Source organism: Pipra filicauda, unplaced genomic scaffold (genome assembly GCF_003945595.2).
Source record: "Pipra filicauda isolate LSUMZ 115617 unplaced genomic scaffold, ASM394559v2 scaffold9_size5747161_pilon, whole genome shotgun sequence".
NCBI lineage: Eukaryota > Metazoa > Chordata > Aves > Passeriformes > Pipridae > Pipra > Pipra filicauda.
In genome coordinates, this window is record NW_024105198.1 from 1253085 (window position 1) to 1278821 (window position 25737).

The window sequence follows — 25737 nt, forward strand, 5'->3', positions numbered from 1 at the left end:
CGCATGCTCAGAACCGCCGGGGGGGGGCGGGCAGGAAGGGCGGAAGCGCCGCCGTCATTCCCGCCCAATGCGCATGCGTAAAAGGCGGGGCGGTGGCGGGCGCTGCGCACGCGCGGTGTGGCGGCCGCCAGGTTTGAACGGCGGGACGGTTGGAGAGGCGGGAGGAGCGTGAGGGGGGTCAGTGCCGGGGGCGACAATGCCCGGGGGGGACAATGCCCGGGGCGGACAATGCCCGGGGCAACGGGGGCGCAGTGCCGGAGGGTCAGTGGCCGTGCCAGCGGTGGTCAGTGCCCAGGGCAGCGGGAGGGGCCGTGGCCGGGGCTGGGTCAGGCCGGGCTGGGCTCCCTGCTTCCCCTCGGAGGAAGGACGCTCCGGGAGGCCCGGGTGTCCCGGGGGAGTCGCGGTGGTGGCTGAGAGAGGGGCGCTGGTGCAGGTGGAGAGGAGGGCGAGGGGTGTTTTCCAACCCTAGCTGCTCGGTAGAAAGGCTGCAGAAGAATCCAATGTTTGCGAAATAGAAAGATAAGTGTTGTTATGATCCTTTAAAATCTGTACACAACCTTGCAGGGGATCATGGCTTGTTGACTGATGACACTGACATGCACAATACAAGTAAGGAAAATAAAAATGCGCAAAACAAACTGAGGAGAAAACTGTTGGTTGTGTTATTCTATCTTTCTGGTTATGTTAATTTTTTGGCTCACAACGCTATCTAAAATTTTATCAGGTCATTTTTAAATTGAAAGGAGCTTGTGTTAATTTTTTGCCTTGTGGATTTTTTTCTTCCTTTTTCTAATGTAAGACAGAATAAAGTTTTGATACACTGTTGTCTGTGCATCTTCTGAGTATATTGTCTGACCTGTTGGAGGGCAGTCAGCTCTAAATTAGTTCTGCTGCATTCAGTCTAGTGTTATGCAGGATGCCTCTAAAACCTCTTTGTCAGGAAAATAAATGTTTCTTTTCTTGCAGGGAACCAGCTCTCTGATGTTCTTCAGCTGTTGGAGGTTGATCTCTTTTCTTGCCTAGTGAAGGACTGGATCTCGTGACAAATGAGGAAAATTCTCCAGTCTCAGCTGGGAGACTGAAAAGATGAATCAAATACGGAGTTCTAGGACCTCAAAGCGGCCTCTGGAGGTTGACCATAAAAGCCAAACTGATCTCTCTGCGTGGCGAAAAAGAGAGAGAACTGACCCTGAAAAAAGTTCCCAGAATCATCAGTCTCTTGGAGGTCAGAAAAATGATATCAATCAGAAAAACGACGTCAGTGGGAAAAACGACAGCCAGGAAGTCTCCCTGGAGAAAGCTTTGAGCTACTTTGAGAAAGGTAAGAGCACTTTTAAGGTTGGCTCTCTAAGACTGAAAACATAATAATTACATTCTTAATAAAAAGAATGATAATAATATAAAAATAATCTATTTTACGTCTGGTTTTCCTCTTCAATGCCTGAGCTATGTAATATTTTTTTAATGTATTAAAAACTTTCTGTCACTACTATGTAAAAAAAAAAAGGAATATCATAGAATCATGGAATGGTTTGGGTTGGAAGGGACCAAACTCCTGCCATGGGCAGGGACATCTTCCACTATCCCAGGTTGCTCCAAGCCCTGTCCAACCTGGCTTTGGACACTTCCATGGATAGGTCATCCACAGCTTCTCTGGGAAACATGTGCCAGGGCCTCACCACCCTCACAGTAAACATTTGTTTCCTAATACCTAATCTAAGTCTACTTTCTGTCACTTTGTATCTATTCCCCCTTGTCCTGTCACTACATGCTCTTGTAAAAAGTCCTTCTCCATCTTTCTTAATAAAAATAATAATTTTAAAGTAATCTAATTTTACTTCTGTATTCCCTCTTTAATCCCTGGGGTATGTAAATGTTTCTTTAATGTCTTGAAAGTTCTTCCCCCTCTTATTACTGTGTAAAGAAAAAGGAGTATACGTAGGGGCAGTTCAGAGAAGCTTAAAGCTCATTTTCGTTTCGGAAGTTGTTACATTCCCGTGTTTGTCTCATTTGTTTTTCCTAGTTCAAGGCCGTGTTTCCCTGAGAAACAACAGTGCTCTGCAGAAACACTTGGCTGCTGTGGAAAGCATTGCCCTGCAACAAGGGCTGCCCCCTGAAGCTTTTGAGATACTGTTGAACGTGGTGCTCAGTGGCAAATTTGGTAAAACCTTTATGTATTGCTGGTGTATCTTCTGTGAACGTCTCCTTCCCCTCCAATCAAACCTGCTTCAGATAATGTGTTTGTGGTGGCTGTATTGTTGGGTACTGTAGTGTAAAATTAATTTTTCTGGCATGCCTTGGTGTAAAAAACTAACCTCGGTTCTTGCTCCAGAGGAGTGGTGCCCAGTTAAATATTATGGCTTGTTACAGATTTTGTTTTAAATTTTTTTCCTTTGTTCATAATTGCAGGTTTCCGAAAGGCTTGAATTGTGCCCTCACCAAGCATTGTGTTTTTTCTTTGCTGTAATTGTTTGTGTAGGTTTCACTTCCCCAAGATCAAAATAACTAAACAAACTGACATAGTTGTGTCAGTGAAAGTTGCTAAAATTAGGTTGTCATCCCCACAGTCAATTCAGCAGTCAGTGCAGCCCTCGTGCTGCTTTCTTAGAAATGTTGTTCACCATTTATACTTCTAAATAATGAAATATTAATTGGAAAAAACCCTAAACTTCTACCTCCCTCCAGGTCAAGGGGAGCACGCGGAATTCTTTCCCCATTATGCAAGTAGTTTAGTGCTTCTCTTCGTTTAAAATGATCAGCTCATCTCCAGATCTGCTGATCTTTGGCTGACAGTCCCATACCCTTTTGCTGAAGGCATTGGTTGTTTAATGTTAACAGAATCTGTGTTACTTTTGGTTGTCTTGCCAGGAGTCTGAAGACTATTTCAATACTAAAATACTCAATATTTTATTTTTTTTTTGTCAAGCTGGGAGAAATACTTCTCATAATTTTTTGAGGTATTGGTAAATCCTTACCAGGTTCTTGTACACTGTTACTTTGAGCAATGAAGCTCTGAATAATTTTGTCCAGAGGGAATTTTGACCTAAGCTGCAAAACCACATCTAGGAACTTGGTACAGGAGCACCATCTTATTTGAAACTGTTTGTTTTTCAGCTGACACAGTGAATACTCGTTTATTGAAGAGCCTGATCCCAGCCTCAGTAATACCAGAAAATTCTGTGGTTACAGCTGTGTCTTGGCTCTGTACCAACAAATCCTCAGGCAGCATCCAGGTAACTTAGTAAGTGCTGACAATAGTTATTGCTTCTGCACAGGAATGATAAGACCGGGTTATTTTCAGGGAGCAAAAATCCCGAGGGTTTAACGTACATGGTCTTACACAAGATACTGTCATTTACCAAGAATGGCAGAGACACCCATTGCTGGAACAGCAGCAGGAACCAAGAAACATTTTATAAGTGTGAGTGGAAAGTTGCACAGTTCCTGCTTGGCTTGAATCTATGAAGTCCTCAGGAATGGTTTCTCCACCACCATTTCTGTGAAGTACTTCTGCTGTGTGAGGCATTCTTCAACTTCAGCAAGGTATCCCTTAGGTTATGTGTACCTTGCTCATGACAGCGTGGCTTAACGTTAGCAAAAGTTTGTTTTGGTGTTCACATAGTCTGCTCAAAGGTTTACATCACAGAACCACAGAATTTATTTCCATCGTAAAGTCATTGAGGTTAGAAAAGATTTTTAAGACTGTAGAGTCCAACCATGTGTTGCCAAGTCCACCGTGAAACCGTGGTCCTAAGTGCCACACCTGAACATCTTTTAAATACCTCTAGGGATGGTGGTTCAACCACTTCCTTTGGTATCCTGTGCCAGTGCTTGGCCACCCTTTTGGTGCAGAAGTCTTTCCTAATACCCAGTCTAAGTCTCCCCGGCACAACTTGATGCTGTTTCTTCTTGTCCTATCACTTGTTGCTTGGGAGAGGAGACTGACTCCTACCTCACTTCAGCCTCCTTCCAGGGTGTTGTAGAGTGCAATAAGGTCATCCCTGAGCTCCCTTTTCTCCAGGCTGAGCTCCCCCAGCTCCCTCAGCTGCTCCTCTTAAGATTTGTGCTCCAGACCCTTCCCCAGCTTTGTTGCTCTGCTTTGGATGCCTTCCAGCACCTCAATCCACTCCTTGGTGAGGGGACAACACATATTCAGAAGTGTTTGTTTCCCATACTTCGTGCACTGGTGTACAGGCACTTCAGCAAGGTGTTGGAGTGTGCCTGTTTCCCAGGAGGGCTGCAAGAGGACACCCTTGGCAGGCTTTCTTCCACAGCTGAATTATCTCTGAGCTGTTGTTCTTCTGAAACTCCCTGGTTGTCCTTGTGAGTGGTTTGTATCCTTACTGATTGTGTCTCTGGAGTTGGCTACTGACTACTTTTCTTTGCTTTTGCCCATCACTTAAGGTAATAATGGCTTTTTTCCTGTCTGCAGTTGCTTTTTTTAAGGTGGCTGATCACAGTGTTTGACTTCATTGATAACAAGGAACAAGTTAATGCCCTCTATGGTTTCTTCTTCTCCTTCCTGCAAGATGAGAAGCTGGTAAGGAGAGCTGAAGAACATATGGAATTGACAAAATAAAACCAAGTGTTCATTAGTGTATTAATGCTGGAATTAGTCTGGTTGTTCAGAGAGAATTTTCTAATGGCTAGAACTTTTCTCTTTTTTTTTTTATTTGCATTATAAGGTTGCTGGGTAATTTAGATCCCTAAACAGGGAAGTACTGTAGGATTGCTGTGGTCTGACTGTTTAAACAAGAATTGCTATTTTGTGTCACACAGAGGTTGGGGATATATTCTGTCTAAATTCTCAAGATTAACTGTGGTGCTGCAGTCTGTGGGATTGTCAGACAACAGCAGGTAAAGTCTCCTGCTCCTGGGAAGAAACTGGCTTGTATACCTTGGGCAAAAAGAAAAAAAACCCAAACTTTTAGAGCAGTGTTTATTTAAGGGTGATGTTCTATTTAATTGAGTTGAAATGTAACTTAAATGAGAGCAAGCATTCAGGAAATTTCTGCTATATGGCAACTGTAAAATCCAGGTAATGGAATTTTGAAATGTTTGGATTCAGTGCATATTGAAATGATCTTGGCAGTCATGTTAGATATGAAATTGTTAATATTCTTTCAGTTTAGGATATTTTGTGGTTAAGTTCCCCAAATTCTGAGTTATATGGTTTGTAAAGTTGTTAATGGTTTTAGGTTAACTTTAGTTATAATCTTTTCATAAAACTGGATTCAAGTTCCAACGGTTTAAAATAGCATTTTGAGGCATGATGGGTCAGTTGAGAAGTGCACCAAGAGTTGGTGTGAAACTAATTTAAAGCTCTTTTACAGCCTCAGCTGTAAATAGAAGCTCTAAAACAGTATGTTGGTTGAAAAGTGCCTTTCTTTTTGAAAGTATCATTGTAGTTTTACCTCTGACTCTTGAAGTTTCTAGACCGTCTTCCAAAAGACACCATCCAAGCTTACTGAATAGCTTGGTTACTGCCAGATAAAGTTTCTAAATGAAAGGGACATAAGAGACTGTAAAAACCAGGCTGCTTCCTAAGGGAAGTGAGGTGTGCTCTGCCCTGGGGGGGCTGCAGGGATGGCTTGAGGCAGCCAGTGGAGTGACACAACAGTGTCCTGTGAAGCCTGTGTGATTTCTGTGTGTCCTCCAGCAGCAGGAGGGTTCATTGCTACCTTTGCTTTGCAGTGCCCCTACATCTGCCACGTGCTCTACCTGCTGACCAGGAAAGAAAATGGTGAGTTTCTCAGCTATAAGAGCTGGAATTCCATTTTGTTTCTGATTTTGTTTGCTGGTACTGCCTTTTCTTCCAATGCAGCCACTGCACTGGTAAGCCAATATAGTGCTTTTAAGGCAAGGAAGCACGAGTGATAGTTCAGGCAAAAATTTGTGTAATACTTTCTGAACTAGAAACCTGTCTGTTAGCCTAGAAATAAGAGTGATTGGTTCTGCTTGCTTTGTCACGACTTCATGATAAAAGTGATACTGCATTTTTGCTCAGATGTCTGATACAGTGTTTTTTAAATTCTTTATATTATTGATTGTATTTCCAGTCAAGCCTTTTCGGGTTAGGAGACTGCTTGACCTCCAAGCAAAAATGGTGAGTTTATTTCAATTCTTGCAGAGTTTGAACTGTGGTTAATAATGCACTTTGTAAGACTAATACCCTTACAGGATGGAGAAGAGTGACTGGACTTGGAATTGTAGGTTGTAGTCTTTGTAACATCAAAGCTCATCTCTCTTGCATGTGCATCCCTAATTTTCACGTGTGTTTTGTGAATTCTTGCAATGATATGCACAAAGCTCTTTGTTTTAGAGCCAGGTGTGGTGAAATCTCTGAAGCAAAGGGCAGCTTCATTTATCTATTGCAGTCCTTAATTTTGTATTCATCTTCCTTTTGCAAGTGGTATCAAAAATGACTGAAAAATATAAGATTGTAGAGGGTCTTGCTCTTTTTTGTAAGAAAAAACGTGCTGTAACATGTTTTTTAGACAGCAGAAAGACTATTTTTCATAGTTTTGATTGCTAAATTACTTTTTTTTAGTTATGCTCTTTCTTCAATCCCCTTCTTATGGTGTTTCATTGACACAGTTTCTGTTCTTTCATTTTCAGTTATTCATCTGTGCTTACTCACTGATATGTAGCTCTAGAAATTTAGCTTTTACTCATCACTGGGTTTTTTTGCTTCTAAAATACAATATTGAGTTTCTGTATAAAAAACATACCCCACGTTTTCCCTCTTGTTCTGCTATTTGACAGGGAATGCAGCCTCACCTGCAGGCTCTACTATCACTTTACAAACTCTTCTGTCCAGAACTGGTGACCATAACTCTTCCCACAAAAACAAAGGTAAGGAATTAGATTTAGTCTGTTTGGAACCAGTACTTATGATAGTGTTTGTACTGAGCTTTGCATTTAAGCTAGAGCACGATTTAGTGGTGAAGATGAATTCTATTTCCTCTTCACTGAGTAAAATTAGTATAATGTATACTTGAGATTTAATCTATGAATTGATGATTGATTTGAATGAAGATTATAAGACAGAAGTGTTTTATCCCTTTTGAAAAAGAACATAATTTCAGAAGGAAATAAAAGCCCACTACAGTTGAACTGTAGTCAAAATGTGATGAAACTGAGGAGTGATAAGAGTTCTGTTCTGTGAAAATCTGTCAAGCAGATTGTCTCTACATCACTGTGATGCTGTTTATCAGAATAGAAACGGATCTTTCTGTTGCTTTGTCTTAGTTTGGCTTCTTGCACAGATGTCTGATTTCTGTTTCCAGACTTACTTCAAGAGTTCAGAGGGCCCATGGAAAGCAGCAATGAATGCAGTAAGGCAAAGAAACCAGGGAGGCACTCCCCTGACCCAGGCAGTGTTTTTAGGCACAGCTCAACCTCAGTCACGAAAGAGGGTATGTTATGGGCCTAAGGTAGACCCTAGAAGGTGCCAAGCAGCATTTTTCATTATGAATATTGGTAAATAATGGGAGTCTGGCTTTATTTCAGCACTGGGAAGGGTGGGAGTACCTATTCAGAAATGCAGCATTCCCACTATAATGAAAGCCTGGATACGTTTTTTTGTAAAACAGGGTCTTTCTGGGAACACTGTTCCTGAGTGCACTCAATTGCATTGAAAGCAGAGTCATTGCTATGCATTTTCTACAGAAATGGAATACTCAGTTGGTTCTACCTGCGAGCAGTGCAAGTAATTCAGAAGTGGGCACGGAAAAGTACTGTGATTTGTTCAGTACAGATGAGACTTTTCCAGTGGAGCAGCTGCAGACCTTTCCTCAGCTCCTACAAAATATCCACCATCTAGAGGTGAGCTTCAACAAGGTCTTGAAAAGCTGAATGAATGTTTTGAGAGATCAAAGGATATTCTTTATTCCTTGTTTATGTGTGAATAATGTGTGGACTACCTGGTTCTAACACAGCATCTGACCCAACTGAGGGTGATGAGTTCTGGAGATGGTCTTGTTGCTGGTAAAAGGATTGGACAGCTCTGATAGAAGGAGATTCTCTGGCAGTTTGCTGGTGTAAGTACTGAATAATTCTTTTCTTTTCTTTGATTTCTCTTGCAGTTTCCTTCCCAGATGGGTTCAGTGCTAACAAACCCTTTATTACTTCACTACATGAATTGTGTCAGAGATGAATCTATTTACCTGAGGCTCTACTATTGGATGGGCCAGATGCTCCAGGAAGGTAGGAAACTCAGTATTATCTTGCCATGCTAGGGAGGTAAAGGATGTCTGAGGGCTCTCATTTTTTAGTAATGGTACTTTACTATTCAGATTTGTAGTGACAATCATATGATGTTAAAGCAAATACTGGAAGAGAACCGAAATTGGTTTCTCTTTATGTTTTTTCTTGCTGTGCTTGTATTCCAATACAATATTCTCTCCTGTTTAGAATGTACCTGGTGTGTGGTTGATAACACAAATGAAACAGAATTCAAGAGCTTCCTGGAAACTATCTACAAGGCAGAATGTTTTTTGCAGGTAAGTGCATGTTTTGTGGAAACCAAGGGTTTCACAAAGCCTTCCCTTAAAGAACTTCTGGGACTTACCAGTTTCCTGTAATATTTCTGAGGAGTGACAGTGTCTCAAGTAATAAAAATACCTATACCCATGGAAAGTCAATATTCTGGAAATGGCCTTGTTTTCTGCAGGAAAAATAATTTGAGAATGATAATTTGGATGTCCTGGCAAATTGTATGGCAGGAAGGAGGTGTCAGCCTCTTTTTTCCTTCAGGGTGAAGTAGCATGGCAAGGTGCAGGCATATGAGGTGAGTTTCTGAATGTTCCTCTTCTGCTTTGTAGGAGGGATTTCCTGCCTGTGAAGAGTTCCTCTGTAAGAGCCTTCCTCTCTGGGATGGCTCCTGCTGCCGACCAGAAATCCTCAAACTTGTGAGTTGGATCCCCCTCAGCAGTTCCCCTGGTATGTGTTGCAGATCCTTTGGGTGAGGTTGGACACCGGGGATATCTTGGGGGATAGAATTTGTTCACCAGTATCATACTGCTTTCTCATTTGTTTCAGAAATTAAGTCATATGTCTATGGTCCCCTGGCACAGCTCTTTTTCACATCATCCCTTTACTTCAAGGTAATTTGAGTGAATACAATGGCTGTTTACTTCTAGTTGATACTGCTCTCTGCACTTGTGTTGGGTGTAGCAGACTAAGGGATTGGATAGGAAAGTTCTTTTGGGGAAGTCTGTGCCCAAATGAGGGTACAATATATTCTTACAGCTTAACTTCTTTAGGAGTATGAGTGCCTTAAAGATATCTTCTTTTTTGACTGGGACATTGGAAATAAAAAGAACTGACAGTACACAAAATAATTGTTTCTTTTATTGCAATTTTAACTCGGTATTTGAAACTTGCATTCTCCAGGAAAAGCTCAGTAACACATCCATTCAGTTCTAGGGGATGTGCAATTATCTCACTGCTCCTGTTGGTCCTGAGAAATTCTTGGTACCTTTCCTTGTATATGTCAGTTCTCATGGTGTTTTTTGTTTAGTACTACTTGCTTACATAAATTGTTATCACCCTGATTTCTTTTTGCCTCTTGCAGTGCAGTGTCCTTGAGAGCCTGAAGGAGCTGCTGGAGAACTGGTTAAATTGCAGTGTGAATGATATGGATCCAGAGTTTCATTCTTTGTAAGTTCGTCATAAAAAAATGCAAACCATGTTGTTTGCATTGCTCACCAGTGCATTTAGATATATATTCTAGCTCTATCACCCAACATGAAGACCAGCTAGAAGGTTGATAACACTGTTATGATTCTGCTATATTGTAAGCTACCTTGTCAGTCTTGTCCTTTGTCTTTAAAAGTACTTCTGTTGACACTGAAAGTTGCAATGCCCAGAATTCAAAATCCTCCTAAGGCTGACGGCTGGGTCGTGTTTGTAATGGTGTTGATAACAATGTTACTGGCTGTATTGAAGAACAAGTGTCTGTTGCTGAGTGTTGGGTGGGGCAAATGCACAAACTTCAGTTTCTTTTCACTACTTTTCCACGTTGCCCTTTGTGAAGAGGTGTATGTACTAATGTTGTGTTGTGTCATGTCATTGCTGCAGGAATACCACCCTTTCTGGACTAGTGAACATGGTGACTGACCTGATCCACTTTGTTGGACGGCTGTCTACTGTTGGACTGCGTTTGGAAAAGAATTCCACGTTATTGCTCTTCTTCATCCTGGATTTCTATGAGACTGTGTGTATCCCAGTCATTTTGGCTTTCTTTTGAAATTCTCCAAGGCTTTTTGTATTTTTTTAAGCTAGAGCATAAAAACATCTTCCTCATTATAGTTTACAGAACTTTGTGGTTAAAAGCAAGAATAGTCCAAATAACCGTTACTTTGGCAGTAACAATCAGCCCAGATGTGCTTCATTCCTGCAGGTGTGTGACATGTACCTGAAGTACAACCTGCCTTTGTTGATATTGCCTCCTGCTGGGGTTTTCTACCCAGCGCTGCTCAGCATGGATTCTGTCACCTTGAATCAGCTCTGCTACATTATGTACAGGTACTACAGCAAGTGTGGGCTGCAGGGTCTCCTTGTCTTCTCTTTCAATCTTCTGGAAATGAAATTACTTTAGTGTAAAATCTGAAATCTACTTTTTCTTACGATGCAAGGCAAAGGTGAAAGTTCTGCTCGTGCCCAGCTTTCATGATTCAGGATTTTATAGCTGTAGTTACTATTCTTTTTTTTTTTTACAGTCTGTTGCCCAAAATAGCAGGATTCTGACTTCTTTCCCAGAATTATTTCTGTATCTTTGATATGTGGAGGGGAAGAAGTTCCCATATTGTTTTCAGAGAACTTAAGCCAGCTAGCTGGAATCACAAGTAGTAACTACAGCTTCTTACTCCTATGCTTTGACCACTAAACTTGAGCTTTTCCTTACAAATTCTGTCATGTGCTGAGTAGGAAGCACTTCTGCCACCTCCAGACTCTGTGGCAATTTGGGACTGCCTTGTGCTGCTGGCAAGTCCAAAGACAGCACTGCTTAGTGCTCTGCAGGATCCACCAAGGCTGTGGTTCGTGGCCTTGTTACTTCCAGTGGCTGCATCTGAGGAGAAGAGTAGCCAATAGCTGACAGCTGGTGCAGGGCTTTCCATGTGGCTTTTTCTCTAAGGAATCTGCAGGGTAATTAACATGACAGGATGGTCTTGAGGAAATAAGAGGAGCTAGTGCTTATTATATAGAGCAACTGTCAAGTTGCATTACTTCCAGTGACTTCTGTTTCTTTGCTTAGTGAATGAAAGTCTGCCTTCTTAAAAACACACTTGAGTTTTTCTGCTGATTTTAAGGCTGAATGTCCATTCTTGCATGTTGCCTTTATGAAGGTGACTGTCCCAGGGAAACCGGTCATGTCTGAATCATTTAAGAGATTAATATTATCAGATGTGTCCCTACTCTACCTAGAAAGAGTGGGCCTATGCCAACTGATAAAGTCCCTTTGAATTCTTTTTCATGTCTCTCTTTTTTTACCAATAAAGTTTGATCTCTCTCGTGGCAGGAATAAGTTTTCTTAATACGTTCCTTCAGCTTTTTTGAATAGAGGCATGTAAAAATTTACAGGCTTCCAACTTTCTCTTATGTTTTTTTTTTTTTTTTTTTTTTTTTTTTTTTTTTTTTTTTTTTTTTTTTTTTTTTTTTTTTTTTTTTTTTTTTTTGTTTGGTTTTTTTTATTTTATTTTATTTTTTTTTAGGTATCGAACCAACTTGGTGGCTGCAAAAGAAAATGAGGAGAGTAAAAAGGTATTGTGGACACATCTGTTGTGTGCTAGAACAGACCTTAGCAAGGAATTGGGTTGAATGGAGGGGAGGTGTATTAGTGGCATTCTTTTAAGGGCTGAGGGAACACACAGCTGCTTTGAGGATGCTGTTCACTGATTTGTTTTGTCCCTCAGAAAATACTGCAGTTCAAGTTCAGTAATGAGACATACAAAGAGTACAACCAGTACATAACAGCTATGGTGGGCTGCCTGTGGACATCCACTGTATTCCAGAAGGATACTCATCCTCAAGGTCTTCGTATGGATGAGGAGCTGCTGAACAAAACTCTAGTGAAGGATTTTAAAACCAGCTTTAACATTGTCTACCACCCAGCCATGTTGGGCTATTCTGTCAACTTCCTGAAGGAGGTAATGGTATAGGCTGAGATTTGGGCCTTTGAAGGCACCAAATGTTCTGTCTTGACAGCTTCTCTAGAGCAGTGTCTCTTGGTGTCCTGGCTGACTTGTGGAGCCAACTGAGCTTTCAAAAGCTGCTGTGGCATTCTGTGTTTGTGTCAGATCAGTGGCACCATCTGAATAGTCTGTGTGGTGTGAAAGCACGAATGTAGCAGTTTTGGATATGAATTTGTGCTTAGGATCATTTTGAAGATAGAACTAAAATAGCTAATCAGTGAAATAAATGACAATTCAGTAAAAGCTTCCCAGTAGTGCATCCTGCCCCACAAAATAGGGAGCGTGACCTAAGTATTTAAACTACAGGAAGTCAAGAAATACATAGTTAAGTTGTATACAGCTGTTCACTGAACTTCTTAGCAGTGCATTCTGGCTCTTGTGGTAGCTTTTAAGAATGGCTTATTAAAACAGAAATGCAAGTAGCTACTTCAGGTAATATAATCTTTATTGTCTGGTGTGAGTTCTGCCAGTAGTTGTCTTGAATTAAGGGTGCCATCGTGTGTTCAGTGCAGCTGCTGAAGAGTGGGGGGAGCAGCTTGCCAGAGCTGTTGTTCTGAGATGTGTGCCCTGCTCCAAAAAATCAGGTCTTATAGGCTATTCAGGGGGTGCATAAAGATGCCATTTTGTTGTGAGAAACCCTGGCAGGCTCAAGGCCTGCGTAGGTGTGACTCCTGGAATGAAGCAAAGGATATCTGAGGGTAGAGTTGAAGCAAAGAATGCTGGTTAGGAACACTGCACAGTGCTCAGTGTCCTGAATCGGGCTAGTTTGTCTCTTACTGCTGATTAAACCCCAGCTTTGCCTCTGCCAGAGGAGGCTATTTTATTTTTCTTATACACAACTTCTTTTCCTTGGTCTTTCTCATATCCTTTGCTCACATAATTTTTGTTCTGAGGCTTCCTAGAATCGTAGAATATCCTGTGTTGGAAGGGACCCACAAAGGATCATCGAGTCCCACTCCTGGCCCTGCACAGCACAGCCCCAAGAATCCCGCCATGTGCCTGAGAGTGTTTTCCAAATGCTCCTTGGCACCCTTGGGGCCGTGACCACTGCCCTGGGGAGCTGTTCCAGTGCCCAACCACCCTCTGGGGGAAGAACCTTTTCCTGAGATCCAGCCTAAACCTGCCCTGACACAGCTTCCTGATTCTTCTTTGGAGGCTTTGCACACTAAAAAAACAAACCCACAAACAACCATAAAGCAAAACAAAAACCCCCAAACAAAACACTCCAAACTAAAATCCCCTAAAAAAAAACCAAACACCAACCTCCAACCCCCAAAACCTTCTGGTGGAGAAACTTTGCATTTTTCCTACTGCAAAACTAAGAAATATTTTGCCTAGCAGTGGTCACAAATGTGTTTTAAGGCAGGAGAAAATATTATTTAGGGGCAGGGTCACATTTTCCTCAGCACTGTGGTGCTGAGCACCAGAGGGCACTGCTCTGCAGCACACTCAGGGAACACAAGCAGTAGTCTGAGTGTCACTAGGTTCTCTTGTCTTGCTCTTTCTCATTGTTGGGAATTACCTTTTTAATGTTTTGAAGGGGAAGCTTTTGCACTCGTGAGAGACAGTGGTTAAGGATACCTACAAATATTCCCTGTTGCTGTCCAGTAGTGCTGCAGCACAGGGCAAGAGGGTCTAGATGTTACCTTGCCACTTAGGGACAGAGTATGATGCTGGAAGGCCCTTCTGAAGCATGATTAAAAATCTCTGAACTCCTTTGCACACCTAAGCAGAGACCCAGCAACGCTGGACATGCTTTTTATCTGACCTGATATTATTTTATTCCTTCTCCTCAAGATTTGTCCGGAGGATACCACCTTGAACTTCAAATTAATTAAGGTAAGATTTCTTGTTTTAGTGAAGTGAAAGCAGGCAATTTCCAGCAGGTATGTAGAAGAGGATGAGGTGATAATATTCACCAATTTCACAAATGCTCTATAAAAATTTTGAAAGGGAAAAATTCCAGCTGTAGGCTTTGATTCAGTCTCTTAACAGGGCCAAACAAGAGGGCATCAACACCCGAGAAGTTATGTATCTGCCCATCTGTGGCTAGCGGGCTGAGATTTTATGTTTCCTCCATGACTCAGTGCAGTATCAGCACAAAGCTGTTTATTGTTCTCTGCAGGCTCCAAAAAAAGTTACATTCTTGGTGCACTTGGAGCAGAATTTCTATTATCAATGAACTTAATTTTAAATTTCTGAGACAGGTATGTAGCTTTGTTACAGCTTTGAGCAGGAATCCTCTACTGAGCAATACAGTGGCAATTGGTTTCCTTTCCTGTATCACAGGGTACTTAAAACTTGATCTGGAGAAATCACCACTAGTGATGGAAGGAATGCTTCAATATCCACATTCATTTAGTTCCTGACATCTTCCCTGTTGATCCAACAGACTCTGCTCTTTTCAGAACGGGGATTTGTAAACATTTTCAATAGTAAAAAAAAAAAAAAAATCACGATTTGTCATGTTCAAGCTAAGAATGTGTGTTGTGTAAGTTTGGGCATTTGGGAACAGAAGGTACCCACAGCTGAACAGGGGCATTTACGGATGTTGTCAAACAACACGTGGATGTTGTCGGACTGTGGAAGGCAATGTTTGCAGAGCTTTTCAAACTGGTCTAAGAAAGAGACAAAACTTTGTCCTGCACATCTGACTATCCTTTCTGGTTTTGTAGGGGAAGAGGTGGGACTGGTATCTGGAATATCTCTACTCACAAGGTTTGGAGGGCCTGAAGGTCTTCATTGAGAGCAGCATCAATCGTGTTTCCCAGGCCTCTCGCAGAGAAGCGGAGAATGTGGAAGCGTGACCCTGGGACTCACTGGAGCTCTTCTGTCCTCTGGAACAGATTAGCAGAATCTAAAGGACTGTGCCACTGGTTACTTCCTGAGGGGAAAGAAACAGAGCAATTACTCTTGTAGTGACATTTATTTTGTGAAAGTGAAGACACAGAAGGAATGCTTAGGCTGTCTCTTGTCCCTGCTGAACTCTGGTGTGAAATTGGTGAGCTGTATGTTATGTCCCATTCGTATTTATCATCCTGTTTTCTCTCTGTTGGAGTATCTCCTTGAGAATCAGACATTTTCCATCTCAAAACTGCAGTGAGCAATGCTGCTTCATTTATAAGTAATGTTGATCTCTGACCTGATTTGCCTTCCTCAGAATCAGGTAACTCAATCAGCCTTTAGGGGTACTGTCTACGTGTTGGATTGGAGCAACGTGTGTTTCCCAATTCCCTGTTGTACCACGTGTGTACTGTCTTCTAGCAGGCTGAACAAACTGACCTTCCTGAAATTCATTTTCATTTTGAAGCTTCAGAATGGACTTTTTGCCAACATTGCTTATAATGATGTTCTAATGCAGCTGGAAAAGTCGGTGCTCAGTTGATGGTTTGTTGATGGTTTGAGGACTTGTACAATATTGCCACCAGTTCACCATTTTCTATTGGTAAGTGCAAATGTAGCTTTTCTTTTTGTGTTTTTAGCTCTGTAGGTGTTGTGTATTATACATGTACTATATATATAATTTATAATATGTCAAATGTTTCCAACGTACCACTTTAAATAAACTCTGCCACAAAAGTATCATCTCCTGTCATTTCATTTTAACACTGAATAGCACTTGGGAGAAGCTGTACTGAGGTTTCCAGAATTTGAGTGAATGTTATTTTACTGTGGTAAAACGAGGTTGTAACCACTTGAAAGTTGGGTCAGAGTATATTGAATTTTGCATTGTGAAATCTGTAGTTTGTGAATTTGTAGTAAAGGAATCAGTCCTGAGAGTGACCCCAGAGCCACTAAAGATGTGTTTGGTTCCTTCATCCTCTCAAAATCAGACTGTGGTTGAGTAACACAGTTCTCAGCTCAAACTGATGGTCTGTTAATACGCCCTTTCTCATCCATCTGTGTTATTCCAGATAGTGTAAGTGCTGCCTGCTAATTTTTGTCAAGAGGAACAGATCTTCAATATCCTGATTATATTTTCTCAACAGGGGACGCTTTACATATTACAAATTCCTCCAAGTGGATATGTTTCAAGACGTGGCCCTAACATATAATGAGTTTTATAATTTTTCTGTGAAGCTGCCTTCAGAAAGGTGTTAGAAATGCTATTTCCACTTATGCTGGAAAGCCTGTGCTCTGTGTTCCCCAAGGACAGCTTAATCCTTAGCTTTTATCCTTAAGATACTGACCAGACTCGTACTTCCACACTGTTGTACTGGGATTCTCTATAGGAATAAGGCTAGAAAACAGATGAAGACATGGACCCACTCACAGATCTGTGTATGGCAGGCTCAGTCAGGGGGGAAAGGAGCAGGTACAGAGCATCCCAAAGAATCATTAGCCAGGAAGACAAGGCTTCATGTTGCCTGGGTGCTGTTTGAAGTTTGTGGAAGGAGCAGAGCACTGGCATTCCTGTCAGACTGGCAGGTGCTGCCAGAGGCTTCATTTCACTTGTGAGAGATGCTTAGATTCTTAAGAGTGTGTGTGATGTATGTAAATGTATTTAAAGGAGCTTACAGCAGAATCCTTCAGGATATACTGAGTATTAGGTAGTTGTTGGTCCCTTATCCCTCAGATAAGTTTTCCCTTGATGTTGGTGTTTGGTTGAGAAAACATAAGATCACGTCATGGGAGACTTGTTACATCACAGGTCTTTTATTATACCCTGTGCTATGAAAGAATTTAAGCAGACTGTGCACAGTTTTGTCATTCAAGTGTGCAGACTGGACACTTATAGCTGCAGAATTACAGTAATAGGACAGATAACTTTCCTTTACTGTCAGCTTTGTTGGTCAAAATGGCTGTTTAAAATCCTTGCCGCGCAGCAATGGTGTCTGGTATCATTGGGCACTTGAGAGGACTTCTAGCCTCTCTGTGTGCTGTGGCAGCTCTTGTTATTTTTGACATTTGGACATTTTTCTTATAAATATCTAACTTCACTAGCATTGCACTTGAATGGAAGAATGGCCTTTTTAGGGAGGAATGATGCTACTGTACCTTTTCTATTTTCTGGTGGTTTGTTTTCGGTTTTTTGTTTGTTTTGTTTTGTGGGTTTTTTGTTGATTTGGTTTGGTTTTGGTTTTGTTTCCTGCTTGCTCTTTGCATTCTAATCATCATGGTAAATCTTATAAACCATTTCCTATCACAAGCACGTGCTCAAGGACTTGGCTGACCACAGCATCTGCTCAGAGCACAAAACTGGAGATAGTCAAGACCCATTCATTTCCTGGTAAGTGACAAATGAGTGACTCACCTCCAGTGCCTGTTTCTGCCCATTGTAAGGTGTCAGTGGATGTAGACAGTGAAATTGTAGAAGAATTGTGTTGTGGTACTACATGATAGAAACAATGCAGGCTGAAAAGTTCCTTTAAGGGTCACATGTTGTCAACCAGCACCCCACAGAGTATTGAGGTTTAGGTTAGGCCTGCAAGCTTCCTCGGAAGGAGTGATATTCCACACAATTCACTAGAAGGAAAGTGTATTATTTCATATGACTTGGGTCTGCTCTTGAGTGTGTGTTTTCTTTCTAGAGGATGATGTTTCGAGATCCAAATTTCTGCTGTTGGCTGGGAATGCTGGTTTGTGTCCTGTCTCCCCATGAGAAAAAGTTGTTGAGAAGCTCTACTTTCTGTCTGTCCTTCCTTGTCAGGAGGCTTCTACAGGCTTTTGGTGTAGGGGGTTTGTAATATTACAAGCCAGGCCATGGCAGTGGTTGTTACAATTTAACCACATCCTGTAGCATTACTAGTAACCTGTTCAGATGCTTTCAAAAAGTGAGGCCTTTCCCTTTGGAAAAATCTGAGTGAAATCAGGGTATTAGATAGGATTTCAAGGTACAGGGCCAGAATCCTATCTGGGCTAAGTAGGCCCAGCTCCACTAATTTCTAATGGATCTCTGTTGAGTTGTACCAGCTGAACATCTGGTCCCCAGTTCACACAACTGAAGCCATTAACCCCTCCCTGTCAGACACATTGGCCTGAACATTATGCATCTGAAAATACAAATGCCTTGGGCTACAGTTAATCTGAATTCTTTTTTCTGAAGCCATGTTTGTTTTGGGTTTCTGTTAATCATTATTTTATTTTGGGATGAGAGACTCATTTGTGCATCTTAGAGCAACAGAGTCTGATGCATTTCAGAGAGCGCTTGCTCTGAAAGAGTTAATAATTTCAACCTGTTTTCGGCTGAAATGAAGAAACTGGTTCCTCTGTATCCCTGCTTTCTATTCTTTTGTTGGCCTACTTCCCTCTGCTTGCATTTTGCATTCCTAATGCCATGAATAAATCAGGACCCAAGGATTTAGAAGGTGGTACAGCTGTAACCACTCAGAAAATTGAATCTATGAGGCTTGTACCGCAGCTCTAACAACCGCCAATATATGTGCTCCTGAACTCTTCTAACAACATTTAGTTGGTACCAAAATAAAATTCACTTTTGCCTTTTTTATGTAATGTTTAAGATTTTTGTGCCTCTACCCAGTGTCTCCTCACTTGGTTCCCTTTGTCTTTTAGTCAAAGCTCAGTAATAAGCCCTTCAGGGCAGGGTAATCTCCCCCTGGCTGCTGTGACAAAATGGCTTATCACAAATCTTTGCACACAGGAGACAAGAATAAGGGAAACTGAGGGCTCTGACCTGGCAAAGGATTCATTTTCTCTACAGTCACAGCACAGTGAAACTCCTGTCTGCCTGTTGTCCTAGATCCTCTGATAACTTGTCATTAATAATACACACTGGACTGATTTTATTTGTAGCTCTGTGGCTCCTGAGAGTGTGTGAGGGAACTCTTCATGTGCTTTTTAGTCAGAGGATGCATCCAGTCTGGGTGGAAAACAGCAGATATTAGTAACAAGCTTGCTCTGGAAGAGGAGTATCTTAAAAGAACAAAGTCCTCAAGTATTTTCTTCTAGGAAAGATGATTTATGTTGTACTGATAGATTTCCCTCACTGCTGTGCTTTTTAAAAGAAAAGGAATTATTATGATCTGACTGAGGTTTGATTTCACCAAACCTTGTTTTTGACTGAGAATGCCTTTTATGTCTTTCTTAGCATTTGGTGACGTGGTTTTCAGCACCGGATTCCTGAGAACTTTATCTGTTAGACCTGTCCAAGTAACTCCCAAGTAATTATAGTTGGCAAGGGAGGTGTTGAATTACATATATAAAGTTTGGTAAGGTGTGTATCTTGTGAGGATGCCTCTCTGCCTCTCAGTTTCCTGTCTTGTAGGAGTAAAAAGTCTGCATAACAGAGGGTAAGATTTTTTTTTTTTTAAAAGTGCCATAATCTCCATTTTCAGGGTCGCTACAGTCTTGCACAAATGTGGAAAGTGAAACAGTTGATCTTCCAAAAAAAAAAAAAAAAAGCTGCAGGTGCTTCCACAGACTCTAAATACTGTTTTAACCTTGACAGCATTTAGAAATCTGTAGGCTCAGACATGATCCCTTTCTGCAGCTTAATGAGTGAACACGCACCAGGCAAGCTGTGGTACCTGCCAGAAATGTGACACAGAATGGGCTGTTCCAGTCCAGGCTGTAGGTGATGGGATATTTCAGTCACTAATGTGGCTGAGCTCCTGAGCTTCAGGCACTGGATTTAGGCTGCAAATTGCCTCAGATACTTGGAAAAATTTTATTTTCTGCCTGAGTCATTTGGGCTCTTCCTTTAAAGAATTCAGGGATAAGCTTCTTGTGTATAGGTATATTTTTATATGCAACTGTATCCCCGTGCAGTTTGACTTGCTCTCCTCCACTGTCTGTGCTGCCTGTGAGTCTTGTGTGTGATCTCTGCAGGAGGAGGCTGCTCTCTGCAGGTTTTCTCCCAGCCCTCTCTCTGGAGTCTCCAGGCCTTCATGGTCGGTTGTACACGGATCACTAAGCAGTTTCCTTTCTCTAAGGGCACCTCTGTTCTATGTCGAAGTGAATCTTCAGCAGCTCCTGTGTGATTTGCTTTCTGCTCCTTTGTGTGCACAGCCCAGTAAATAAGGAAGGGGATGGAAAGCACATTGTAAATGTGGTGACAGCTCTTGAAGAACGAAACAGTCTCTGAAAGCTGCCTGTCTGTCTTAACCCTTCTCCTGCATAGTTTTACTTTCTTTTCTACCATTTTCTCCTTCTTCTTTTCTTTCTCCATCTTTCTCCATCCCTCCCCCAAATTCTTTAACACTCTTTTCACACCCACTCCTTCCTTTTTGGTGCTTGCTGCTCTGACAAGAGTTCCCCTCTCCCCTATGACCCCCATTTCTCATTCAGGGGGGAACTGTTTCAATGCCTGTTCAGGAGCAAATGAAAAGGGGGATTCATTCTGTTTCTGAGTGCATGTCAGCTGTCTGCTCGTATCACTTCTCTGCCCATTCTTCTCTCTAACCCCAGGTACCATGCATTTAGAAAGCATCCTGCTGTTTTTCTAAATGCTTTCAGCAGGGTAGAATCTGTTCTGGGAAGATTTTAGTGCTTATTGATGCCAGCAAAGGAGGGGCAGTTTTTTATTTGACATCAGTTGTTTAAACAAACAAACAAACAAAAAAGGAACAATATCCAGTCAACTATTCTTAAGTTCTTCTCAAGCTGAATTTAGGGCCCTAATTCTAGTTTTGTTCCTGCTTGTTGAAGAGAGGCTCTTTGTGCTGTGCTCACAGGCCTGCTGGCCTGACTAATGTACTGGAATTGATGGGCAGGTCTGTCCCTTTGTGCAAGATCTGTTCCTTTTGGCTTTCCCTTCACAGGTGGGCACAGCACAACTATTGAGATCAATGATCCTGCATCAAAGCTGCTTGGATATGGACAGCTGTGTGAGAGTCCTGTCTGTTACTCAATTAAGGGATCCAGATGAGGGAGCCCTGTGGCTCAGGAAAATGGGAATTTGCAGGCTCTTGGGGAGGAACAGGATTTCTTCAAGCCATGAGGGACCTTGTCTTGGCTCAAAAGCCTTTCACCAAACTCTTCTCCAGCAGCTGGATCCGCAAGAACACTGTGGGTGTATGGCTCTAGAGAAAGTGTTCTTCCTTTTGGTCTCTTCCTATATTCTCCTTTTAGCAAGGATTTGCTTCCATATATATTCTTAGTCAATGTTTAACTCTTTTCTTTGGTGTAGGCATTTGGGGTTTGGAGGCTGTTAGGATATCAATGACTTTCTTTCTGCATGCAGGAACTTCACAGCCTCCAACAGCTTCTCCAGCACTAGTTCAGGAATTACTCTATAAGGCTCCACCTGCTTCTCTGTTGGGAATGCCAGGTGGGTTCTTCATCAGAGGTCCCTTGACAAAATGCTGCTGTGCTCTGTACAAGGCAAAAATCAGTTGGATACAGTTCTGTGATCGTACTCTGACCTACTGCCTTCCTTGCTGCTGCTGCCTCCTGCTCCCTGAAGCCTTTCTTCACTTTGCATTCCCCGTGTGTGTTCCTGGCCGTGCTCCATAGGAGACATTTTTGAGAACTTATTCCACACTGGTAAATTGTAATCTACCTTGCCCAGTCTACATTCTGTGTTCCTGGGCAAAGCATCATCCTCTAAGATACTTCTATTGGGATAAATTGGTAAATCTGAGCTTTACTCAGAAAAGGAAAGAATGTAGCAAAATTTCCAAGGGATAGTAACAGCATTTCCTCTTCTGTGCAAGAGGGAAGGTGATCCTTCTGTTTCAGGAGATGTTTCAAAGGAGGGAAGAGAGAGTGCGCATTCCCTGTGACAAGGACTATTTTAGAAGGGAAAGTTAATTGGTGGGAACTTATGGGAAGCAAAAAAGTAAAAGTAATAGCCTTTAATTGTATTGAAACCTGAGGTGTTGCATTGAAAGTGGGAATGCCAGAATTTTAGTTAATGTTTTTATTGGTTGGTGATGCAAAATATTTAGTGTTATGGATGTTCCAGCTTACAAGTGATTAATAATGACTTTGCATATAAAGAATGTAGTAGAGACCTTAGGGTGAGACCAGAGACAGCCCTTACTTCTAGCTTTTTAAAATTTTCAAACTAAAACCACTGTCAGTATATATATGTATATAGGTCACTTTCATGTTCATGCCTTATAAAACCTGGCTTTAATTTTTGTGTTGATACACTGGTTTATGTATTTATGTTTGTCTACTGTGTTTAGCATGGTGCATATAGAGATGTCCCTGATGGGGAACATCCTAAAAAGGTACATGTATACGATTTAATAAAACATGAAACGTCTGAAATGTTTTGTTAGGCAAAGGCATGTGATAGGTACCACTGTATCTTTTGGAAGCTGGGCTCTTGGAGTTCCTTGGGAGACTTTTTAGGATTAAGCTCTCTTCAGAACCCAAAGCACACCAAATTTAGCATCTCATCTCAAAAACCTTCTCATACACTTAAAAAAGTTGTAGTGTTTATGTGAAAACTGTGATTAGGACAAATCTGAGTTTGTCTCCCTGATTCCCTTAGAGCTCTGAATTCCTAGTTATATCCTTATACCCCCGTTATATCCTTAGAACCGTACGGGGGGACCTGGGAGGGCGTTCCCAGCCATGGAAGCAGCTCTCTCACCAGAGATTCTGGTTTGTCTCACAATTTAAACTAAACTGACACAAGAGATTTTGGTTTTTTCCTGCTGCATTTTGCTATCCTTAAACCATCAATAATTTAGGATGCATGTACTGCAAAGCACCTTGTTTTTGTGGTTCATGCTGTCTGTTAATGCCTCTGTGCTGATGTCTGTCTTGTGTGCATGTGCAACGGGGCTTGATATGTTTATCCATGTTGTCACGTCCCTTTTAGACATTGGTGGTGACAGATACATCCTGCCACTGGATTTGGCCGTGTCTCTCTGGAGAATGGTGTCTTTGGAGTTGCCTGGATAGCCCTTCCACCGCTCTGTTATTTCCCCCCTTGCTCTCCTTACTTAACCCAGGACTTATTATTTGTGTGTTTGTATGTATGAACAAAAATAGCCCAGCAGAGTCTCTGCTCATTTTTGTCTTCCTATCCATATCTATTTTTTTGGTCTAAATACAGCTTTTCAGACTGGGTTTTGTTGCATCGGTACAGCTGTTGTGGAAGCAGCAGCTATTGAAATGGCTTTTAAAAGCAGAAGGTGTCTGGAGTGGGTACATATTTTTGGGTTGGTACTTGAAGTATTCAGTGTTGCTCCTTTCAGGACCAACTATAAAGAGGTTGCTATTTAAAAATCTCCTTTCAGTGTAGTTACATGAGTTCTCTGTGCATCTTGCCTCACTGTGTGCTGATGGGCTCTGCTCCTGACTTCATCTACCCAGGATGAAGGAAGAAGTTCCTCAGGGTCAGCCACACACCTGCTGCAGGTTCCAGCTGGTCCCATCAAGAGGAGCTCACTGTTTTTTTGAGGACTCTTTCAAATGTATTTTACTGAAGACCAACTATATTTTTACTGCCTTCTCCAGGTTTCAGTTGGTGACCTAGAAAAGCTTTTTGGTCCGTTCACATCCACCTCCCAGCAATGGTGTGGCATCAGAAAGTTTTGCTCTTCAGGTGCCAAAACTGGCTCAAGGGTAGTGCCCCCCACACCACACTGGGCACAGCACTGGGCAACTGAGGCAGGTTGGGCACAGTCACTCTGTGCAGCAGCATTTCCTGACCACTGTTCCCCAGCCCACAGGAAGCCTTGTGGCTCTGCAAAGAGTTTGCCAGTTGTGATTTCCACAGCTGAGAGAGAGGTGGCTTGGCCAGAAGTGATTTTCAGGAGTGTAGTGGGATTGTGAAGCTGTTACATGTCCATTTGCTGGGTCTGAACGAGCCAAGTGAACCTGCATTTTGGGGTTCACCTGAGGTGGGGAATGGAAAATGGACAACGTTCATAAACAGCTCTGATATTTCTGTTTAACATGAATGTATGAGTAGAAAATTAACAACCTTAATCTGTCGACTCTGGGGGAAAAAGCACTAAGGCTCATTAGAGGTTTTTCTGACAAGGATCAGGAAAATAGTGTTTCCTAAGTTTTAATTTTCCCATGGAGAGGCTGAGAAAGTCTAGTGGTTAAAACACAAGGCTAGCATCAGGTTGGAATTCTCTTTCTAACCAAGTAATTTAATTGTCTCTTCTTGTGTTATATGAGAATAACATCAGTGGCAATTTGAGTAGCTTGAAATCCTTGGGTGGAATGATCTGAAGAACTGTAAACTGTTATCTATGAACCAAAATCCCAACTCTGTGTCTGCCTGTGTCCTCAGCCAATTTAGCAGCTCAAGTACTTCTGTGTCTTGTGAGCTGAGACAAGATACCCTGACATTTAAAAAAATCTCCCCACCCCAGCTTGAAGAATCGTCTCTTCCTTTACTTATTTTTCTTTTCTAAGAAGAATAGGAAGCATAAAATGAAGTGGTTATGCTATTTTTTTTCCTCTCTAACTTTGATTTTTGAAATGGGCTATTTTTAAGTTATTAAATCTTATGCCAGATACCCAAATTGTGGTTAAGAAAGGAGGTGAATGTGTCTGGCATTTTCCAGCACAGGCAGGGCCATATCCAACCTAAAATGAGAGCTGCCAGCCCTGGGAGGCGGTGGGAGATGTCGGCAAGCAGCGGGCAGCGTGTCTGAGCCCAGCAGCCCGTGTCAGCTCTCCAGAGGTCAGACCACAGCGCTTTTTGCGTTCGTACATCTCCTCATCTCCCCTCCTCCCTTTTCTTTCTCCCTCTCCGTGTGTATTTTGTCTCCTCCTCCCGTGCGTGTCTGTCTTTCCATCCCCACTCTTCTCCCTCCCCTCCCTCCGGATCGATTGCTGGCCGAGATCTCCAAAGGGCCGGGCACTTGGTGGGATCGTCCTTGTTCCTCCCGTGTTTTGCCGAGTCAAGGGTATCTCTTCGGAGGCTCGGGGAGATGCTGTTCCTGGGGATGTGATTGCATAGCAACACAGCAGCCGGGGCGGTGGAGGAGGAGAGGCAGGCGCGTGCAGCAGTGCTCAGCCCCAGCATGAATCCCTGTCACCGGGGCTCCTCTGCTGATTCACACAGACAGCCCCTCTCCCCGCTCCCGAAGCCCGGTGGCCGCTGCCCCTGCGCCTCAGACCTGGTGGACTCGGAAGGTAGGCCATGACAAAAATTTGTTTCGCGCTCAGATCCTGGCTGGGCTGGAAAAGGGGGAAAATATGGACAGATGGTTAACCTCGGAAATACGCTCCTTGGGCGTGTGCGCGTGTGTAGATCCCATCACAGCAACGCTGCCCATGCCTGTGCGGGTGAGGAAACTTGTAGAGAAGAAGAGAAGGGTGTCAGGGTGGGAGCAAGAGAGGTGGCCAAGACCATTTCCACAAGGGAGAAACTGGAGACCAGTTAGAGATGCGGATTCCCAGAGCAAACAATAGTAGCCGGCATCCCGGCTTCACCGGCTTTGGTGCTCTGCACACTGAAGGCTTATTTACCCTGGCAGTGTTTCCGCCTGAGCTGAAGGACTGCTCTAGGCAGGGTGCGTGGTGGCCTTCCAGCATCTTCTTGGGAGGGTTAGACAGCAGGACAAGGCAGGGACCCAAATATTTCTAGAGTAGTAGGCAAGGATCAGGCTATAGTCCCAGCTCTGCCCTTTTCATTCATTACCTTACACAGTCCAGCCTT

At 42.5% G+C, this 25737-nt stretch overlaps 2 protein-coding genes across 4 annotated transcripts in view; both read left to right on the top strand.

Moving 5' to 3' along the window:
• The first annotated feature begins 101 nt into the window (after positions 1 to 101).
• Positions 102 to 15780, top strand: CENPI (centromere protein I). 2 transcript variants are annotated; one of them, XM_027725964.2, is made up of 21 exons: positions 102 to 177; positions 967 to 1321; positions 2024 to 2161; positions 3115 to 3233; positions 4433 to 4540; positions 5695 to 5743; positions 6060 to 6106; positions 6766 to 6855; positions 7290 to 7418; positions 7672 to 7827; positions 8088 to 8208; positions 8416 to 8504; positions 8826 to 8943; positions 9043 to 9107; positions 9578 to 9663; positions 10084 to 10219; positions 10406 to 10530; positions 11718 to 11766; positions 11919 to 12152; positions 13995 to 14036; positions 14873 to 15780. In XM_027725964.2, exons 2-21 carry the CDS (start codon positions 1087 to 1089, stop codon positions 15002 to 15004), a joined length of 2268 nt encoding a protein of 755 aa, XP_027581765.1. In that variant the 5' UTR covers positions 102 to 177; positions 967 to 1086; the 3' UTR covers positions 15005 to 15780. The 2 variants fall into 2 exon arrangements, with proteins under 2 accessions (XP_027581765.1, XP_039234107.1); XM_039378173.1 differs by lacking the exon at positions 102 to 177 and adding an exon at positions 236 to 261.
• A 9004-nt stretch (positions 15781 to 24784) lies between these two features.
• DRP2 (dystrophin related protein 2) overlaps positions 24785 to 25737 on the top strand; it is a 28616-nt gene continuing 27663 nt past the window's right edge. The window contains exon 1 of one of the 2 annotated variants that reach the window (XM_027725920.2): positions 24785 to 25211. The gene's annotated coding sequence lies outside the window, so the exon portion shown is untranslated. The remainder of the gene's footprint in view (positions 25212 to 25737) is intronic. The other variant, XM_039378158.1, reaches the window with a different exon arrangement.

Bases quoted from the DNA above. Each gene is read 5' to 3' on its own strand.
- CENPI (XM_027725964.2), top strand. From the start codon at position 1,087: ATGAATCAAATACGGAGTTCTAGGACCTCAAAGCGGCCTCTGGAGGTT. The intron at 1,322-2,023 runs GTAAGAGCACTT...TGTTTTTCCTAG, and splicing joins TTTGAGCTACTTTGAGAAAG to TTCAAGGCCGTGTTTCCCTG. The intron at 6,856-7,289 runs GTAAGGAATTAG...TTCTGTTTCCAG, and splicing joins CTCTTCCCACAAAAACAAAG to ACTTACTTCAAGAGTTCAGA.